The sequence below is a fragment of the Varroa jacobsoni genome, unplaced genomic scaffold (assembly GCF_002532875.2).
Source record: "Varroa jacobsoni isolate VJ856 unplaced genomic scaffold, vjacob_1.0 contig02306, whole genome shotgun sequence".
Classification (NCBI taxonomy): Eukaryota; Metazoa; Arthropoda; class Arachnida; order Mesostigmata; family Varroidae; genus Varroa; species Varroa jacobsoni.
In genome coordinates this window covers 1-22,250 of record NW_019214792.1, presented here as the reverse complement: position 1 = coordinate 22,250, position 22,250 = coordinate 1, and the positions used below count along the sequence as shown (strand labels likewise).

General features: G+C 39.7%; 1 protein-coding gene, 1 long non-coding RNA gene and 1 other non-coding gene across 8 annotated transcripts; 1 reads left to right on the top strand and 2 right to left on the bottom strand.

Annotated features, from left to right (window-relative positions):
* Nucleotides 1–4,951: 4,951 nt before the first annotated feature.
* On the bottom strand, nt 4,952–5,024 carry TRNAT-UGU (transfer RNA threonine (anticodon UGU)). The gene has a single exon. It is a non-coding gene; the product is annotated as a tRNA-Thr (tRNA).
* Nucleotides 5,025–5,444: 420 nt separating this feature from the next.
* On the top strand, nt 5,445–22,132 carry LOC111272456 (uncharacterized). 3 transcript variants are annotated; one of them, XR_002687524.2, is made up of 4 exons: nt 5,445–5,820; nt 6,914–7,089; nt 11,270–11,386; nt 21,673–22,132. It is a non-coding gene; the product is annotated as an uncharacterized LOC111272456 (long non-coding RNA). The 3 variants fall into 3 exon arrangements; XR_002687523.2 differs by having other exon boundaries at nt 5,447–5,820; nt 6,914–7,065; XR_015315740.1 differs by lacking the exon at nt 6,914–7,089 and having other exon boundaries at nt 5,462–5,820.
* LOC111272455 (phosphoribosyl pyrophosphate synthase-associated protein 2) lies at nt 9,080–18,331 on the bottom strand. Of its 4 annotated transcripts, XM_022853912.2 has the most exons (10): nt 18,119–18,331; nt 17,880–18,029; nt 17,297–17,440; nt 16,911–16,963; nt 16,453–16,522; nt 15,481–15,769; nt 11,256–11,381; nt 10,790–10,918; nt 10,389–10,535; nt 9,080–10,108 (listed from the first exon to the last, which is right to left on the bottom strand). In XM_022853912.2, exons 3-10 carry the CDS (start codon nt 17,392–17,394, stop codon nt 9,944–9,946), a joined length of 1,077 nt encoding a protein of 358 aa, XP_022709647.1. In that variant the 5' UTR covers nt 17,395–17,440; nt 17,880–18,029; nt 18,119–18,331; the 3' UTR covers nt 9,080–9,943. The 4 variants fall into 4 exon arrangements, with proteins under 4 accessions (XP_022709647.1, XP_022709648.1, XP_022709649.1 ...); XM_022853913.2 differs by having other exon boundaries at nt 17,880–18,331; XM_022853914.2 differs by lacking the exon at nt 17,880–18,029 and having other exon boundaries at nt 18,066–18,331.
* Nucleotides 22,133–22,250: the final 118 nt, after the last annotated feature.

Here is a 22,250-nt window from a genome sequence, read left to right as displayed (position 1 = left end):
CTTACGCACTTTCAAGTTCTGATAGCGTGGCGCACCGAATGAAGGTTTGAAAGCACTAGGTATTTGCCCCAATTGGTATACCTATCGAATGACTTAGTACAGTTAGGGACATAACTATGTAGAATGTGAAATGTGATAAAGTAGGTATAATATGTTGAAACACGAAAGTAATTGTGCTTCCTTGAAACGAAATTTATCTTTCCAGGATGGAATCCACGAGATTGACAACCTATTCAATGCAAAAACTTCGGATAACACCGTAAGCCATTACCTCATAGTTTCGAACACGAAGAGGCGATCATAACGTGAATCTCTAAGGGTTTAGATTTATAAATAAAAAGTAGCTCATCCAGTCAGTTCACCTTAAACTTCAGCCTAGAGAAACTAACATGCCAAATGGCCAATGTGGCGTAGACCATGCATGAAATAGGTTTCTACTGAGTATACCTTTATATGCAAAATAGGTTCAAAGCAGCCTAGATTGCTAAGTTTTTATTAAATCGAACTCGGGAGCAAAATGATTACTTGAATCGACCTTCCTTAACCAATAACACTAAACTAACAGGAATTTGTTGAAATTTTAAAAGTTATTGTTATTTTATATAATGGTAACCAGGCGAATCTATGGAAGGTTAATAATAATGGGCATAGCCGCAATTAATTATATAATATAATAAGCTTGCGTTGAAGACTTTATTTATTGAATGAATAATACGTATAGGCATGCATACAAATGTAAAGGTCATGCGTTTGGCGAAGAAAACTGTCTATCTTTCAATAGGGAGGCAAGAGCAAGTTTGGAGGAAAGAGAAAGAAAATTCAGATTGCCAACAAGACAAATGAGTATCTCTTGCAGCTAAACTATGAACACTATAGACACATTTTAAGTTACAATTATAGTTAACTTACTAATCAAATCTCTTGTATTAAGAGAAACAGGACTGAAGAGGACATACTATGAAAAAACATTTATACACTCCCAGTATGGTTGCGCAATACGTTGAATGTACTATTACATTTTTCAACCTTTATTAGATAGACTAACTTACATAGAACTTAATTCTTTCTTTAAATGTTAGCTTGCTATATCTGTGGTTTCATCTCGACATTAGAAAGCGTCAATCTGTATTCGCCATTTGGCAACTTTTCCTTTTTATTTTTACTCTGCTAATCCTCCACCTTCTTCTTCTTTGGACCCTCGCTTCTTTAAACTGTCTTCTTTAACCTAGGCACAACGAACGCTTGCGCCTACTACATGTCCTGTTCGTATACATACAAAAAGATTTTTTCTATGGCCTCAAATTGCTTTCAACAGGCGATGATGTGCCTGCTTGCTAGTCAGAAGGTACGTTGCTTCTCCGTTGCATATGCTTTGAATGATCCGGCGCGCCATCCGGCGCCCGCTGGCCTTTGAAGTGCCTTTGGCTGCTGGTAAAAGTGACATTACCGTTGCCGCCGGAGCTGTCGCCGCTGTTTGTGTTTCGGCCAATCGAATTGTGTATCAAATCGTTTCGTTTCTGCTCATCTTGCTTCCTTCAAAACTCTCCCGTCCTGGCTCCACCAAAGAGACCCTTCCGGGGTCCCCTTACCCACATTCCGTTCCCCATGTAAACAGAGCTGGGGTCTTTCACGACGGGGGCTCCAATACTTGACGATCTGCGCTTGAAGATCTTCGTACACTATCGATACCCTCGAAAAACACCTGGCGGTTTAGATGGTCGGCTTACAGCCTCGTCGGCGGGAACATCAAAACCGAATCGCGTCATTCTGTGCCTCTTTCTATTTACTAGTTCTCTGAGAACGCGTGAGGCCTAAGACGGCCGATTCTGGATACCAGATAACTGAGCTAGCTTTTTGAAGGTTTGGTCAAAATTCAAAAGTGGCGCCAATATTTTACGATGGGCAATACTTGAAGAGCAGCAAGGAAATATGAGGCATCTATCATTGGCATGAACGGAATATTTAAATTAGCTTGTACGGCGACCGGAAAAAGATGAACGACTCAGATTCGTGCGTTAGGGTGGCACTATCAGAATCCAGTTGTAACAGATCTGCAGCATCTCTAAGTGTTGTCACGTTAAAGAGAGCTCCGATCCGACCCGACCCGACCCGTCCCGTCTACAGTTGTTTTCATGCCAACAAGAAGAGCTAGCTTCGACACTAACTCGAGTTGTTTAGTCCAGTCTAATAAATAGGTGACTTACCCTAAATGCTAGCGCGTCTATTTGTGTTGGCGGTCGTGTGTACTCTTCGTTACCGGCTTCACATCCGAGAGTTTTCACGGCACGAGAAAACCAAACGAAGCTTGAAATAGTATGTCGCAGCGCCTTCCATTTCTAGGTCATAAGTTTACCTCCTTTGTGGGCTCAACACGTTCAGCTGTCACCAGCGAAGCACCAACTTAAGCCACAGATACTTCAGCTTGGTCGTGCCAATCTCGTCAATGAGAACGACGGTAAAGCATGGCTAACAACAAATTTTACTTAGGCAAAATACGCCAAGACGGGTACAGCTACCAATCCGAGAGCGGTAATCATCTTATCGAGACTTAATCATGCTTAGAACTAAGAAATCCACCCGGTTAAGCATTAGCTACTACGGAGCGCAGTTTGGCGTTAATAGAATCGAGTTGATAAAAAAAAAAACAGAACCCCTCGGATCAGGCAAAGGCATTAATGTTGCGTATAATATAACTGTCGAAATGGATTGAGAGTGTTCAGTCAGCCTGCCTATGGACTTTATCAAATTGTAAAATACGTGATCGACCAGCCTATAACAACAAGTGCACAACATAGGGCTGGTGCCTTCACTAACTTCAATGTTGTGTAAAGAAATCACAAAAAAGAACCGAAACTTGTATCTTCATCGTGTTTCTTAACATGAAATTGTTATTCAATTATTCTATACGTCTTCCAACTGACAGGAGTCCTGTCTATCCATGAAACGAAAAACCCTTGGTTAACAGTACATTGACACAGGCTGTATTCTGTCGCTATAGTTATGTAGAATTTCCACTGCACGCAAGATATCTACACTGTTAAATTTTCAATCTGTGACTCTAGCGAAAGTTTAGCCTAGAGGGAAGTACACCTCCCTATCATTATTTATAACACGATCCATTGACCTGTGTTTTAATTGTGTGCGCGCTTCAACTGGAGATCGAGTTAAAAGTGACGTTCAGCATTACGCAATGTATAAACTATCAGAGAGACCTAAGAGGTTTATAACGAAGTGTAGTTTTTTTTTGAGGTATAAACTATGCAAACAGCCACCTTTTCATTAAAAAGCGTCTATTTATAGAGAGCAACGCAAATAACATTGCTATTTTGTATGCATGCAGCTCGATTATGTTTGCTGAGTTTTTACAAATAGTAACATTAAAATAGGGAACAAACGCCCAGACAGTGCTGAAGAACCCGAAATAAAATAATTATAAAGCTCCTCTAGAAAAAAATAACCTCTTCAAGGCAAGGGTGGGATGCTTTGCAGAGACAGAGATTGTCCATCGCGAGCTACAATACAGTTTGTTAACCCTGGAATAAATTAAATGAAATTAATTATTAAATGAAAACGTAGAGGTGAAAAATATAGCCCAACAAATATCATACAACCAGATACAATAAAATCATAGCGTGAATTTTGTCGATTAAAGCTAACTCACATTGAGAGATAACCCTAAACCGAAAAGCTGTAAATACTCCAAAATACATTATTCCATAATATGACTTTAAATTCAAAATCGTCCAATGGCTCTCGAACTATCTTCTCCCAATCTTCGGGTTGGTACGCACGATCTACTAATTTGTACTTCACCGCAGCTTTTCTAATTGACCTAAACGAATATCACGCGAGGGGGCATCGTAACGAAATGTGGTAAAGATCACTCCTAGAACTCGTCCTGTCTACGTAATCAGTGTGGAGTAATTATCATAGTGCTCTACAAGTTAGCAAAAACTAGCAGAATCACAAACAGGTACTAGATTAAGAAAGAATCGCCTGGGTGATAACTATCTTAAGCTATGCAAGATGTTTTTAGTCAATCGGAAGAATCATCCTCGGTCCCTTGCAATGGTATCTTATCAGTTATAACCTTTGATAAGCATAATTACACATACAACACAATAAATGAACGAATAAGATTGTAACATTGGGCCTATGATCAATGATATACGACAACGACAAGCCTAGACAACGAAACATGTCGACGTTTATAGAGTCTTGGCCTCAATTATTCCAAGAATACCAGCTTTTACGGATGCAGTTTCTCGCATGGTTATGATATATGTATACAAAGCTGGGACCAAACGAGCCTTAGTGGCAATGCACATGAACCAGATATTATCGGCATACGCTGTAACGGGATTTATGTAGATCTTCTATCTTTATTTTGACATCATCTATCGTGTGTGGGCTGAAAAGAAGTTAGTGTGTGTTATATAAAACGAATCTGACCTTATCGACCGAAGTGACTAGACTATTTCACGAAACCTTCCTAGCTTCAAACCTTTCCTCTCTGTCGGCCAAAATATCAATGGCTATCATTCCTATTCCCACAATTATGACCGTGTTGCGTGAATAGCCCGTAATTATGTAGCAGTGAATATTATATGCTTTAGTTATGTATTTCCGGTTCATTCCGTTTGTTATTATTAACGCATTCATTTTTACTTGAATGCCTTGTATTAGTTTGCCCTTTAACCTTTAGCCTAATTTTTTAGACAAAATGAAAAGGTCACTTTCTACCGGGTACCTTTTGCACAGCCGCACATGACTAATTCTGATGACTAAAACACATTTAATGACTATTTTCTTATTAGTGAAGGAAGAATTATTTTATACATATAAATATCCGATGAATAATCGTCCCACCCCAACGTTATATATCTTGTTAGCTAAGTCTTGAGCCCAAAGCAGACGTGTATATCAATAAAAACGAAAAGGTCAAAACCCAAGGCCCTGACGGGATTCGAACCCGTGATCTTCGGTTTACAAGACCGACGCCTTAACCACTTGGCCACGGAGCCAAACAGTGCACTGGAGGGTCGATAACGTTCCATTGTCCATCCATTGTCTAACATCATGAGCAACTAAGCGCAGTAGTCGAATTAGGGTGATTAATAACATACCCTACATGTACAGTATTGAATATTTCGTTCAGCGAATTCTTGGCGACTACTGCCTGGCCGACTGTCATAGCCAACAACAGCCGCCAGCGTACTGACAAAGACAAACAGTAAGGACTTTACCTGAGAAGCATGCAGCAGTTGCTTGTTAGCTCTATCAATGAGCTAACAAGCTATTGTTACGTTCGTTTCAACGAGAGACCGCCTGATTTTGTCTCGCTTTTTATTCTATCAGGAGTCGCCACCATCGTCGCCAGCATTTAAACGAACCGCGCTAGAAAGACGGCACACGGTCAAATGCCGTTGGTGCATAGCCAATCAAATAGACAGGCGGGGTAGACCGGAGACGCCAGCCTCCTGCTCTGGTAGAGTCGCGCCGGCCAGTCGGTAAATTTCGGCGTGCTAATGCAGGTCAAATAGCATGCTGCCATAATAGAGTAGATAGGCGACGCAGACAGCAAAATGATCTGTCGTGAACTGCGGACTAAAAGGCTAAAAACGAGCCAGCTGTTTAAGCGGTCGTCAATGTAGCGATGCAGAGGGCCATATAAGGAAGAAAAATTTGAAGTCGTAAAGATATTATGACTCGAATCCCATCGATGTTAGATGCGCGGTTTCCGGCTGAACCACGAATCAATGATCGAAGAGTTGTCGTATAGATGATGCTTTATACGATATATATGATACGTAATATGATGTAAGTATGTTTTCTTTACGGCTTTTTATAAGCGTGTGTAATCAATATTCATTCGATAATAATCTTCGCCTTATCTAGTCTGCCATTGACAAAACCGTTTCTTATCTTGTATGTGTTTGTTTATTGCTTTCATAGATGGAACATATAAATTGTTTTAGATGACTCAAACGTGCGGAGCGCTTCGATGGGTCATAACGATTGTACGTGTGTTAACATAGTTGTTCCGTGTGGGCTTTATCATTCTTATGTTTATTTATTTTTCATTAGACCTATGTCTTTATAGTGTTCTGTTTCTATAAAGCAAAACGTAATTGTGGTTTCACTTTATCTGATTCAACATGGGCATTCGACGCCTTCCTAATCCACTTGTATAAACACAGGAAGCCTCTGTAGCGTATACTATAAGGGCTATAGAATCGGTCAGGTTGTTAGTGGTACTTCCCGGCCCAACTCATAGCAATAAAACTCTTCACTTTATGCCCACCATTGGCCAAGTTAGGAGTAACATTAACTTGGTATACTTGTCAAATGATGTTCAGTTTTGAAACCTTAACTTTAATTTGACTTTCTGGTTGACTCATTATTGAACTAAAGCTCAATCCGTTAAAGCATTTTTGATTTCTGCTATCGGGCAGCAGTTATCACAGATCGATGACAAATCTCTTTTGGAAATACATTCTGTGACCACAAATGAAAAAGAAATACATCAAGCTTATTCTGAATCGTTCAAATGGTCTTTCAAATTTCATTCGTTGTCTGACCTTTTTTTTGTCTTTTATTATCTCAGATTGTGACTGTGATGTTTAATTGTAAAGTGTTACCACAAACAACGTCGTTCTGTTTAGATTCCGATTCATAAAACAAAAAAGGTCGCTTGCAAAACAAGTTTCTACTGCTAGCAAAATACAGGCCTATTCGGAAGCAGACAGAAGAGATAATTATTGAGATTGCCTGTAAGCATGATAAGACATACCCTACTGGCTACCGACGAGCCATTTCTTTCAGTCGTAAAGTTATTCAAATTGTTCGAAGTTAGTTGATTTACACTAGTAATCAGTGATTCTTCAATTTTCTTTCAACTTCTAACTCTTAGTTCGTGTCGTGGCCTTACCGGAGCCGAGTAGGAAGCATCCATAGCCAGGACGGATAAGCTTGCTCTTATTCTGGCAGAAGCATTTGACAAATCTAATTGGATCTACTTATGGAAGACCTTCGCAATGGAGTTGATATTGAATACTGTTCAGGGTACAACGAGTGCTTGCGCATGAGGTGCTGACATACTTGTCGCTAGAACTAGAACGAAGTTTAGAGCTGAAGGGTACTATGTACATACTTTTCGTGGGGTGTAATTTTTGATGGTCGGGTATCTTAGCGAACCATTTATGTAATTGGCTAACGGCATAATCGTTTTCTGATCTACTAATTTCTACTCAGTAATTATAAAAAAAATAATAATAAATAGTAATAATCAGCCCAAGCCGGCCTATTTTGGCCTCTCTGTCTGCAAGATGTGTGACTCAGAAACTTGCTATGCAGAAAATATAATCACTGAAGGAACATTCAGAGCTATATCTACGACTGGCTAGTGTAAACTTATTCGGACAGCTAGTTTCAAGATACGGTAGGTCAGAGAATAAATGGCCTTACTTTTTTCTTGACCTATCTTAGGACTTGGAATGTAAAACTCTACCAAATCTGACTGAACCGCGTTTATACAGCAGACAAATAACGCGTTAAGTGGAAAGCAAAACACTACGGAAGAATGCATAATGCATAAGTTTGACGTAACACGCCTGTATTAGTTCAGTTGTGTAATGGTGAAACATATGAAGCTGGTTATTTGTCATTCTTTTCGCTTCTAATATCTGTACCCTTTGACATGCTTGTGGATCCATTACCCTTCGGACGATTAAGAGGTGTACGGTCATACGAGTAATAGGTCAACAGCGGCCTTTTAACAGTGCGAAGGCTTACTGCCACCATGTAAGCATTACGTCCTCAAGATTCTTATTTATTTGCTTCTCAAAAAGTTTGTACTATTTTTTGGGCAGGTTCGATTTTTGTAACTGTATTTTTGCGCGAACCCTCTGTGTCATGGGTGCCACGTTGAAGTAGGACGTCAGGTTTCAGGACTGGAGAAAGTACTTCCTAAACAAATTGTCTTATGGAAGATCGCCGTTGAAAGAAGCTTGCTTTGAGAGAGGTTCTGGAAAATACTAAAGGATCGATGTGAGTCTGAAAAAGCTCGTTGCGAGTAACGTGTAGACGGCTGTTCCATTTCAACGTGAAGCTGAATCGTCCTGGTCTCGCTGTTCCACGGATGACGCAGCGTCGCCAGCCTGCTGTCAGCTGAACGATCTATGTACAATGGAACTGAAAATATCTATTTTCTCTTCGACACGAGGAAACGGCGTCTGGCAGCAGAGTTCAATTAATAAAAGTTGAAACTGTGTCAGCTCATCTAAACAAACTATAGTCGCTAGTTTAGAATCCTTCGGTACGTAAATTATACCGCACGCCTTGAACCGCGAGATCTTGTGCTAAAAAAGCAAACTATCGTTATCGTAACATAAGCGCGTCATATAAGAGCGTCATTAGCCCTTAGTACGGTCTAGGAGTAGTTCATTTATTATTTTTCTGAGTCTCAATATATAAATACGCTTATTTTTCAAATGGGAAAAAACAATTCAATGCTAAAAAGCGACAGGAACAAAGCGCAGCTGTGTCAGCCGGAAACAACGGAATACACTTCTAGCCACAAACAGTTCCCATCCCAATAGCTCAGACGGGTTTATCAAATACAGTTCTTAAGACTGATGATGAATTCGCTAGAACGGCCTATCCGAGCCTTTAACGCCCGATCCAGTACAAGATCAACCTAAGCAATATCGAGAAACCACTACCGTTAGAAAATACCCAATCTATCTCAAGCTTTCTAGCTAGATAGAAAGCGGTGCGGTCATAATACTTTAATAGCAAAACAGATAAAGAATTGAGATGGCTAGAACTATCGTAATGCTCCTACCCTTGCCACGAGGAACAACACCCCTGTGGCACAACCCGCTAAGCGTGTGCCAGATTCCACAAAAGCTTCATTCAAATATAAGCATTGTCATTCTTTTGTAACATTATGTCCCTTCACCCTATATAGGATGGCTGTACATGTACAGCAATAACACGTCGAGGCTTGCTTTTGTTCGGCACTATTTCATCTACGCGAGGCATATTATTTGATACAATATAAATAAGTATACAAAGATAACCGAATTACGTACTTCGGTTTATTCTTAACGGGTTACCTTCTGTTCCGCAATCACGGAATAGTCGACAAATGTAATTGATTGATTGATTGTTTTCACTATTGGATAGTTACCTTTTGATATATTGTTAACGGTATAGTTACTAAGATCGAATTTATTGATATAGTTAGCTGACAATAGCAATTAATTTATATATTTACCCATTAAAAGCCTTTTACTATTTTTCTATTTATGCTTAATCATCTATTCTAGAGAGGCTGGATCAATTTACTTATATAGTGTCGATGTCCTAGTCGAAGGCAAGTCCGAGAGCGTTTTATAACGTTCTGATAAAACTCTGATGCCATGACCAAAAAATAAGCAAAGCGGCCAGTTTCATCAATGAGGTCGTTACCTCTACCGCTGTTAAAGGTTACACGCTATTTCCGTCATGAGTTAAACAACGGAGCGCTATATACCTTTCTCATTATTACTACATGGTACTGTACTAGCCGTACCCGCAATACCAATGTACCATTGGGAATTTTATAAGCGAGGAGAAGCGATAAGAGAAAATAGCGAGGTATCATCTGATTAGTTTAGTTAGCTCGGTAAATATTATTATTATATATAGCTATTATTATATATATTTCTTGCTAACTATATATTAATAATATATAGCTAGCAAGAAATCAGATTGACACGTAATAACATGCAATATTTTAGTTGCGATACGATACAATAGATTGCATCTATGTAATAGAAGTGCTGGAACCGGTAAGGAGTTTGTCTCATTTAGCGCTCGGAATATGTGGCAGGCGAACTTGGGAAATGGAGGAGGCTGTACGAGTTCGCCCAGCATCGGCAGAAGCCATGTGATAGCTTTAGTCGTTGAGTGCTACGTTACGGAACAGGTAGGACATCGACTCCTTGTTATGGATCCTACGGATGGCTTCCGACAGCAGGACGGAGACGTCTATAGTTTTAATTTTTTTAGATGCCATCTTGGCCATTTCGTGGTCATGAGGGACCGTGTTTGTCACAATCACCTACAAAGGTCACATGTACAATTTTCTCACATGATTGACAAAACTATATTAATCTGCAGCACGCTTTAGCTTCCATAAACTACCTTGTTGAAAAACGTATGTCAGATTCGCTGAGCCCATCTGGCCCCAAAGCAGTCTGACGAAAACTGCAATTGACTGACATCCCTAGTCAACAGGTTATCGAATTCAATACTTGAAAATCAGCGGGATCCTGAACACCGATAATTTCTATTTAAGAACATGTTACAAAATGTACGGATGCCGGAAAATATTCATTCACCTCATCGATGGCGGATTCTTCAAGGAGCTCGACGTCCGAGGACAACACTCCATGGGTGGCCAGAACATAAATCTTTTGGACACTGTAACACTTGAGAAATGCCGCTGCATTAACAAACGCTTCAATGTCATCAATCAGGTCTTCTACCTGTATCACAAAAACAAATATTATGATATATGGGACTTTCGGTCTTCTGTAATAGTTGCTGAATCGTCCAAGTCAATATAGAACACTACAGTAGTTTAAACGGCAGATGGGTGAGAGACAGGGAACAAGTCTTAGGAACCTATACGCCTAAGTGGGCTTGATTTCTTCGTGTCTTTGTGATATTTGCTCGTGTAGGGTTTCCGTAGAAGTTCGTTATTATACTCTAAGTGATTTCAATAGAAACGAAGGTATACCATTATAGCGTTCCTCCCGGTAACATCTCCGACTACAGTTGACACACTGGTGGCTGGTATATTCCCGTCAAAACACTCCGATACGCGCCGGGTAGCTTCTAGCGGCGGGGAATAACGGCCATCCTGTACCTGTCGAATGAAATTTCATACTCTTGTTGTATTGACATGTTCTTTGAGCACAGCAGGCCTTGCTTACATCCAACTAAATTATTAAGAAATTTCAGCTAGGAAAAATTCTAGAACCACATGTGCGATACACACAAATACCGTCAGAACAGCATAAGAGAAGCCTATTTCAGAATTGAGAATAAGGATGAATTTGCAGTACTATAAGAAAATTGCTGGCATATAGCATATACAAAAAAAAAATGGCAGATGAGCATAAATTTTAATGTGTTTTGCTTTTATCGAATCCTCAATTAGTCGTTATGGAGAACTTTCACTCCCAACTAAACAAAAGCATTACCTCTTCGTCAGCAGATTTCGAGTGTATAACGGCCATGCCGATGCCAAGTTTCTCGGCGAACGATGACGCTTTTTGGGTTTGAGCTGGGACGCGTGCCACAATCACGGAGTTCTTATAGTTCGGGATCTGAGGTATGTGCATAATGATTTATTTATATTTATCACAGGAGTTTACCAGTACTAGATTATGATAAGAAAATAAATGTTAAATTATTTTAGCTGCAATATTAACGTGCCCTAATAATATGAGAATATCTGGATGTCCTAGGCCGATATACAGACCACTATATTTGTTGACTATACAGTCGTCTTTTATACACGCGCAATATTAGCTCTTCCCGACATAGCTAGCGAGTCGATCTTTTCATTTGTGACTAATGTTGTGGAAAGACTGTTTGCAATAGAAGACGAGTATTTCCTTTTTGCCCTATCCACCAATTTTGGCTAAAGCAGTGACTTTGAACGTCATATTCATTTCGTGCAGGGTGTTTTAGCTATCGGTTAATGTAAACGTACGATTTTTTAGTTTCATTTATCGAAGAAATGGATCTGTTGCAATAGTTTCCACTCTGACGATTCGCAAGCCACAATCCAATTTCAAAGGGTTATTACTACGAGGAAAATGTGCGATAAATGCGTTTTCTACCGTCTTACCACAGACAAGTTCCTTTGACGGCAACAGCCGAAATCGAGTTGCTAAGATGCAGGTCATCAAGGTGTAGTGGGCAACATATTAACCTACTAATCTTAGGGACGCGTTGTGGTCTAAATCCGGACATACACGGCCTTCGTTCCGTGTTGGGATACCGGACGTAAAACTCGAAACATACAGGCAGCTACGGTGTCCGGGCTTTCATTGTCCATAGCTTTGACATATTTTAGAGCTAATTAGCAAAAAATTATCGCTTCTCTTAATGTAATTCTTAAATAGAACTTGATTAGGAACAAATGAGGGGGCGGTATGATTTGCAGACAAATGTAGTACGCGGACCATCAGATGCATCAGGGCTGAAATGCTAGCGAATTTCGCGTGAACATTTTTGGAGGTATGACAAAAACCTTTTCAGTGGTAGGCGTGAGGAGCCAGGTTTTTAACCGGGAGTGGGTTTCTAACTGCATATGAAAAGGTTTCACGCGAAGTATCTTTCTATGCCATGTCGATTCACAGCTGGTTCGGGTCTGGTAAAGCAAACTATTATAGGTGGCAGTAGTAATCTTATCCATCTGACCATATCTACTGCATTTAGTATCGTTTAGGCTATTCCATTCTAGGTGGGATTAGACGTTACTATCAACGTATAATAAATTGAGCGGGCTACCGGACTTTTTCCAGAAACCATTAATTAGGAAAAGGTCAATTCACCTTACGACGGCCTATCCGGCACTTATTTGCTGGTATTATTTCCTGAAACGTGTCGTTTCGTTCTTCTTAGACTTTTTATGCTCTTGTCGCGACGGTTGTCGGCCCGTGTTTCGCGAGTTTCAATACGGTATTTGGGAAAATTCATCTCTAATATTCCCTTCCTTAATGCGACTAATAGATGTGCTCATAGAGCGAGCCCTGCATAATGATACGTAATGATTTTATTGCATGGAAATGCTATGCAATATCTAAAAAACGATGGTTTCTATCGGCGTTTTGCCAGACATAAACAATAGACATCGTAGAGCTCTATGAATATTATTTGTCGTAGAGCCGTTATACATTATTGTATGATATTGAAGCTTAGATAGAAAGGCAATCACTATCGGCGAATAAGAGGACTTGATGAAAATAATTTAATCCTAGGCATGATTTTACCGTTTACAGTGCCTAAAGGACGTGTTGTTGCCTACAATGATAATTAAGAATACCGAAATGGTCTACTAGATGTTATTTAGAAAATAGGGGGTATCTGTTATTGTGGAAAAAAAAACGTCAGAAGTAGACGTAACGGACTACTAACAAAGAGTTTATAAAGAGAAGCATGTTCCTAATTGATTTGAATGATTTAATAGAACGTGCCAGCGTTACATCTCTAAGAAATATCTGCACATTCTACTCATGGGAGTATGAAGACTCAAACTATTATCGTTAGTATGGATGAATGTTTGTCCGCAGAGCGTTACCCGTTCCCCTTCAACGAGTATAAATGTTAGTATGCAATAAATACCCCCATTACGTAAACCGCATAAAAAGCTCTACTGCAATATAGTCCACTTTCTTACGCTAGAACTGAAAATACCAAACGAAATTGCCGTTTGTCACTTTGTGCGCATAAATAAAAGCTTTGGTCGCACGGTAAATCTGCGGCGCATATTTGTTGTGCCTAACGTTCATCATTACGGAAACAACAAGAAAGCACCACGAGAAAATAATTTTTTAAATCTAGGAAGTTTTCGCCAACGTATTTAACGGATGCGATTGAAAAAAAACAAACCCCAAAAAAGCTTTTGACGTACGACGTAGATGGTTTCAGATGGTTCATGAAAAATATAACCCATCGGTTTGGAAACTTCTTTTATCTAAAGGGATTGGAGATTCCTGGAACTTCGTGGAACTTTCACGAAGTATTATTACCTATAGAATCTGATCTCAAAGGGTCGATCGAACGTGAATGAATTGTTTTCAACTACAAGCATTGTACCTGTGACTAATTTATTTTTTTCTAGAATTACATCACTCATTTAATCTTTGTGAAGCGACATTTTGTTGACGTTGCAGTTTGATTTAAGTTGATAAAACTTTTGCGATGGCTGAGGAATCGTCGATTGGGCTCACAAATAAGAGTCTTTAAAGCCGATTCCCATCCGAGACCTATAATCTGTTTGAATTATTTAGACTATCGAAAATACTGGCAAAAACAAGATTTAATACATACCGAAAATACAAAAAAGAAATTATTGTACGTATGTTTGATGGGAGTCACCTGCCGCAGTACCGCGTACCACAATCGTGATGCATAGGAATATTAAATTTAATGCGCCTAGCTTCAAAAGGCCAATTGGACTAACCTGGCTAGTAACACAGCCTGAACTGGCATCGGACTCTAAGTACGTTCGAAAATTCGGTAGCGTAACCCTCTGTGAACGCCCGTTCGATGCACGTAATAATATAATTCAACTTTACTCAGTACTGACTTAATTTGAAGAAGCGTGTTCTTAAAAACGTTGTAAATCGTGTAATTTTGTCCGTCTCAGTACAGGATAGGTTACAAGTAAAAGGTGAGTCCTTTTTTATCGATATTTATAATAACAGATATATCGACTAATTGCCCATATTACTATTAAATATTTATTATATCGTCAAACGATTTTTTCGTGTAATCTGAAAACTAAAAGCATTATGAGCCATGTTGGGAGTTGAATAATAATAAAAAAAAAGAATAAAAAAAATTTCCTTAAATAATATAAAATGAGCAAAACAGGTGATGAAATTGTAAGGATGTTAAGGTTGGGAAGGGTTTCCTAACTTAGCGGTGGCTGTATATTGCGGCTTAAAGTTTCCCAATCCAAAAGACATTTATATTTCAAGAACCTGCCAAGATGTAATCTGAGGACTAAGCCAGAGTCAACTGAAGTCAATGCCAGTGTGACGGAAGACATATGATGCTCCTTAAGCTTCATGTGAAATCGGTATGAGCCAACGGGAAATAGCAGCTTTTTAAGCAGAACAAATGGCGTATGTTTCATCAACAGAGTATTACGCAGCAGCTACGCTCATGTCTGGCGCGTCATAACTGCAGTCAAATCAAACTTCCAAGAACAAACAAATTTATGTCAAAAATGAACTTCGCTGACTTATTTAGTTTGTGAGTATTCGAGATTGTTTCCGTTACCTTTTCTTTAGAAAGGCCTTTTTTACTTCACCGCTGTCATTGTTTGATTTAGAAAAACGTACATTACATATTTAACAACGAAAAAAAAATACAGCACTTATCCGGTTGTTAGACACACGTCTTTTACGGCTTACCCGATATTTTATTATAGATTGCATCCGTGCAAGTACAATAAAAGAAAGCTATCCAGTTTAATATTCAGTAAAGCGATTCTGGACATCGGTAACTTAGCCGGTAACTTAATAATAAATCGGTAACTTAATAGTGCCGAACGAGGATAGCCAATCCCTGTGATTATGATAGTTTTCCTAACAAATTACGCATTTCGTGGTAACTTGATTAAACGATCTCCAATGCATCTTCAACGACTAAAAACGATCCGAGAATTACTATATAACAAACACTTACATTTTGTTTGATGTATTGGAGAAGGAAGGGGCTAGCACGAAGGTTATCAACAGGTATGTCAAAGAAGCCCTGAATCTCCTTTTGGTGCAGATCCATGGTTACAAGATGGTTTACGCCTGCATTGACCATCATTCTTGCTAACAGCTTCGACACGATACATCCTCTCTTAGTCATCTTACTCTGCTTCGAATATGGAAAATAAGGGACCACGGCTACGACGTTTCGAGCGGCTGAAGTTTTGCAACAGTACGCCATGATAAGTAACTCCATGATGGAATTGTTTACGTCTCTGAAAATTTGCGTATGGCAGTTAAATATAATTTATTTTAATTTTGTTCGCTTCCATGCATTGTGCGGAAATTCACAAGAAACGTTGATGCGTCACAATGAACACGAAGAAGCGATTCGCGTGTTCATGACCAAATGGAAGGTAATGCATTTTATATATATATCAAACGTTGTTAGCATTTCATAGACAGAGGAGCTGATTTGAGAGGGTCCAATGCCAAATAGTGTTGGCCTTGTGGCTTTGGAAAATAGGATTATCCCGGATCATTAGGTTAAACATTGAGGTAAAAAAGTACTAACATGCAACGCAACAAATGCTGCCGGCTATTTGATGTTTTTCAATTAGACGTTCAACTGTTGAATCAGGAATAAGTTCAACTTTGTACGCGTCTATTCCTATGGAACATAGCGTGCGTAGGAGCATCATAATGATAACTGTAGTGCTATACCACTTTGAAATTTATAGTATGCAGTAAAATTTTATGTCGTTTAGTGTGTGGCTGTTGTCGCATTGACCTAAAAAGCCTCTCATCTCTGCCAATGGAGTTAAGTACCCCATGTCCGAGCCCCTTCCCAAAGGCACACAATCTGTGTAAAATTAAAAAGTCAAGGAATAAATATAGATGGACGCCGATACGGATGCTAGATTGAGTTGTGTGTATGCCTACGCGGTGCTTTACTTACTTCGTCGATCCGGACTGGACTAGATATACATTTCGACTACGGATTGATTCATCAACATCAATCGCGCTTTCTAAAATGGACACATAACAGATATTGTTAGGACTGACTGATCATTAAACCTGATTGACTGCACTAAAATACCTGCCAGCGATACATAGGGGCTGGGTCTCAAAACAACATGTTACAAACTAATCTACATGACCCAGTGGTGGGTGTTGCCATATTTTTGAGCTCGTGTTCACGCAATGGGTTTAGACGCCGTAAATGTCGGTATGTTTTGTAGATGACGATTACCCTGTCTAGCCTAAACGAAACGTATAGTTAGCCACGGATTTCAAATAAATCTCACGAACTTTATATCATAGAGTATGAAAAAGCTCTATTATTACACGACCATTTACAATTTATTTACCTTACATGTACCTAGAATAGAAAAACGTCGGTGCGGATCTACTGACCTTTGTTTGCAAAGTGTAAAACCTTACTCTTGCCAACCTTCGTACCGAGGCCGCTGAGAAGACGAAAGACAAGTTTGTACGTAGATGGTTCAAAAGTAAAGTCATTCGATTAAAACGAGATCTAATAAGTAGTACATAGAAGATAAATTTTTATGAAGAGGTTGGCTATCGAGAGAAAAAAAAACTATTTTCTATTTAGAGGGTACGTGAAATAATAATAACTACACAATTCGAACACAGATAGTTATAAAAATGCAAGAGCTTAAAAATGGGGTGACTATGTAGTTGCTATAGAATAATAATGCGCGCAATAGGCAAACGTTCTTTACCTTAAGTGGCTAGTCTCAGGATTGTCCTTAGGGATCTTTTAATGATATAATACTTACGCTGCAATTTTATGGGCAAGATCCAAATGTGAGTTACCGCTGAGAATCACGATCTCGTTAGGAGCGGGAAGCTTGGAAAGTTCGTTTGCTCCCGGCATGTTTACTGCTAGTAATCTCCTTGTGTTTCCTATGTTAACGCAGCGGCTACAAACAGGTAGAGAAAAAAATTTGATTTGCCCACTGACGATTGTATTGACGAGGATAAAAGCATGCATGGGCATAAAATAACAATCGTGTAAATATTTGTTTGTCACCAAGAATCCATAGCTTAAAATTTTATAATAGCGCTTTTGTACAGCAGCGTACAGAAAACCGGATTACGTCACCAAAGCTAATAGTATCCGTGCCATGTTCGAGGATACAAACAACTAGTTGGTCTTCGGTTGCCAGAACCCTAGACCACCGAGTCTGTATCATCCTGTGCCCCACAAGGCGTAATTACCGATAGGCTAAGTTTTATAGACTGAAACTATGACTGTAAAGGGTGACTTCACGCGGTTTTAAGCTAAATCAGTAATCGATGAAAAACAAAGCGCTTTCTATCGAGGCACTAACTGGAAAAAACAGTACGAAAAATGCTTACCTTGAATTTAACTACTCCTTATACTATATATTAACGATATTTACTACGCAATACTGGCACCAATGCACATAAAGGCGAGGCGTGATCCAGCAAAAATCGAGACGCCATCCACCGCCCCTGGCGGCGTGAGTCAGGGTCGCTTAAGGATTTCTGTCGAAAATAAAAGGGACAAATAATTGATCTCACCACTTTTAGTTAAAATCGAGAAGGAACTGTGGCGCTTGTTCCTACGTACTCACTGGAGAATCTCTTAGAGTCGCACACTAACACTGGACAATGACCACGCAGACGCCAGAGAAAGCGTTGGCCGCTGAACGCACGATTAGTAGGAGCTGATGCAGCGTTCGAAGGAGTCCGTCGAGCTTTGTGTTGCCTTGTTATTACCTTCTTCCACAAGTGATGTAAAGCAGTGTCCCTTTGGACACCTTAACCGCCGGTGCGCCATCGAATAGCTGCAAAAAAAAACGCGAGACGGGGAACCGGCAACAGGGAGAACGAAGGAGGCAGCTTCCTAGGAGTGCGATGTAATGATAATCGCGTACTATATCAAGATTGTGATACGGATAATGTTGATTGACAATCATTGTCGGTGTCTACTGGTGACGGCTTACCGGTGTTGATCTCAATCATCTAAAAATGTCTGCGCACCTTGGAGCATCTCGTTGTAAGGGGGTAACTGAACGTTGCGTGTATACTTACATATATGACTAATATAATGAAGGAAAAAATACGGGCTTTAGAAATTACAGCCATATGACCGAGACCCATTCAAGTCCGTTCGTGTGTCTTTTATGGCCACTAGATTAATTATTATAGGTAACGCATAGTTACTGTAATTCTAAGAGAAAGAAGCTCAACAATCTTAACAATTTTTTTAACAACTGTAGGCTGTGTTAATTGAAATTTGAAAAGAAGTAAACTTCGAAAAACGGATGCTTGGACGCTTCTGCGTGAGCGGTCAATCAAATCTCACTTGTTTAACTTCGCGGATAATAGCGAAAAACTTCAACACAATACCCCAATTATTGAACACCCTGTGCGAATCATGCGGGTTTAATGAGTTTACAAAATTCTAATTCAAGAGATTAAACAAATGTCCTAACACATGTCCAAGACGCCACGGGACAACAAATGGCATCATATATATTTTGCTCATAAAAACCTGGTTTCTTGCAAAGTTTATGATGGAGCCCATGGACGACAATGAGTGATGACGTGTCTATTTAGTCCGTTCGGCCCTTTCCGCTCGTTGTTCTTCACCGCATCAGAAGCAAACACATTTCCATTAATTTACACAAATTTTGGTTCCAGTTTCGTCTTGAAGGCTTCGGTGGCTAGGAGCTCAAAGCGACGACGTAGGCCCTCAGACAGCACCGACCGATTGGCTAAGATACACGAAAAGCGATTTCGGGTCACTACGTGTAACCTTAGTGCTCTTTGAAAAAAGGAAGCTTTGACGCGATTCTGTTTCTTAAAGTTCTATAATATCTACTGAATATTGCCATATGACGAGTGTCCCATACGTTACCATTGGAGTTACCTTGAAATCGGACAGGATGAAAGTGATTGCGGGAAACAATCGATGACGTGGTTTGATCGCCCATACAGCTTAGCCTGCTTTCTTGCGTCTTTTGGCGCAGTGCACAACGAAAATTCTGCCGTTCGCGGAGAAGAGCAATCTCCGGTGCCAGTAACTGGTTTACATAGACAAGAAGCGACCTGGCAACAGTTAACCTCAAACCTATAGCTTCCTCGTAGAGTCGGGCTAGGCCTTCGTCCACTTGGAACTTGTGCGACCCGTACACCACTAAATCATTTATACACCATATGTTTTCGGCTGATTGTCTGGTGCCTGTGCTCTCGGCCGTCAGAGTTTTGCACGCCATTTTGTGGAGCGTTCTCTGTACAACCCACGCTATTCCGTTGGGACAGCGTGTATACATTCTAGGTGTGCTACTCAGTCTATTAATCAGCAAGCAGGAAAGCGGCTTATAACAAGCATTATGACAACGCAGTTGATCGTCCTTCTTTTTAAGAACCAATATCAGAGTGGCATCTGTCTACTGGGCTGGAAGTGCACCAAAAATTAATTAAATGGCGCCATCTAGCACGGTACTAGAACAACCGCGCACCTGACATGTTCGTCTCAGACCTTATATGGACAGACGGTTTTCTTGTTGCATAGACTTCCAAAACCTTGCATTAGTTTTCGCACTCGTAACGTGTCGTTGAAAGACATCACATTGTTTCTCATGGAAGGCGTTAATTCTACAAAAGCATGTGCATCGAGCTAACGCTCATTACGTTCTAAAACGTGGGTACAAAGTACATAACCATTTGTTCCAAGAGCAAGCAACGTATTTCACCCGTAGCTCGAGCAATTGTCTTCAAAACTATGGCTATCGGACCCGTGTCCATTATGCTCAATCTGATTGAAGTGGGAGCAGTATTAAAGGCTGGACAAGAGTAGCTTCGCAGAGGGAAAGGCAAATGCCTACCGTTCGAAAAAACCTTCTAGTGTTAGCAAAATGGTTTGGGGTTGAAGCACATGCTACTTCAACTACAGGCTTGATTTTGCCGTAACTTGGACCTACTAATACTGAATAATGAATTCATTACAAACCGATTCTTTTCAACTCTCAGCTGCGTCCGTCTCATTAAAAGTTCACCTTTCGTGCCCCTTCATATGCATTTAACCTGACGTTTTGGATAAGTATCGCATAGGCTCTAGGACAATATCTAATTGTCTCCTATGGGGTTAACCAAGCTCAGGCAAACTCGTAAAATCGTCTTATGTTGTCCTAGAGCATTTGTTATAATACTTGCGATAATGGCTGACGCTCGTTTTCGAGTGCGTCTCATGTAAAAGCAAGTGTTATGGTGACTCATTTGCGACTGACATTATACATGTGCAAAAAAACCCAAATTGTATGTATTTCGGTGGCATTTCACTGACATGGAAAATGGTTGTTGGCATCCTAGAACCCAACTGGACCCATTTAGTTTAGCAACGTAGTAAACTAAGTATACAATTTTGATATGTAACCTTCTGCCATTTTTCTGGTGATGCCATGATCCGATTACTGTCGAACTTTTGTGGTTTCTTAGCAAAAAATTGTCACAAATGACTTTTGCATTCCTTTAGAGAAACACCATTAGAAGAGTTTTTCATAGGCTAAAACAGATTTTAATGTAATATTTAACCTTTTCCCAGTGTAATTCTCTAAATTTTTATCGGGTAGCTAAGTAACTATATGGGCTGCCATTGTTATGGTAAACGACAGTGCTTTTTCCAGGGTTAATTTATGTCAATCGCTTGTGATAATGTCGTTGATCTTTGACAGTAGAATCACGTATCAATCAGCTTACTAGCTGGCAGCGATCCGTAATGCACGATTCCTCAGTCCCATCAAAGGTATCAATCACCAAAATCACTCATCTTCGATTTTACTTAGTTGAATAATATTCTATTACTGCCAAACGTCAGATCTCAAATTAGACAGACCCCAAATCAACGCGACCCATATTGCCTAAGATATGTGATCTTAAACCTATCTCGTTCGAGAGTCGTTCGTCAGTATACAATTCAGTCCCAAAAAGTACATTTTACAGACTGAGATTGCTCAGCAAATGAATAAAAATGGCACATCATACACCCTTGTCCACAGGCCGAGTCTGAGCAGATCGCGTGGTCCCTGCAGTTTGCTTCTTGCATTCAGCCGTGATTCTGTTTAACAAAAAATCCTCCTTTCGTTATTGCTCCCAAATAAATTTCTTTTTCTTTTTTAAATAGGTTCTCATCTCTGAAGGCGTTCAAGTAGCCGGATTAACTGATAACAGTTAACTTACTGCAAACTCACCGGTACGCCTGGACATGTAAACGCTTGACTCTAGGACCACGCGGGCAAATAAGTGGCTTGGAATCAGCTCCACATGAGGCCGCGCATTGACTCCAGCATGACGAGATATCGTAATCATCTTTGCTATTCTTGCAAAAGCAGAGTTTTTACGCAGCATGATGAAAAGTTCTCATTTTATAGTTTCGCGCTCAATTTTTACTTATCATCAATAACAGTTCGTGGATTAATATAATTTTGATAAATTACTAACTTCTGAGTCTATGGTATATTAACAATTTCTTGCTAAATACCGAAGAAAGACTCTGAATATGGAAGTAGTGTTGCTGACATGCGCAATTTAAATCATCAGAATTTTTCTTAATAAATTTTAAACATGAAAATTATTTACCCACATATGAGCCTCTTTTCACCTTTCTCATTAAGTCAACCATCTTATAAAACATTGTGAAGCTTATGATACTAATGTTCCAATATTAGATCAGATGATATATACGTATATATACAGATTAAG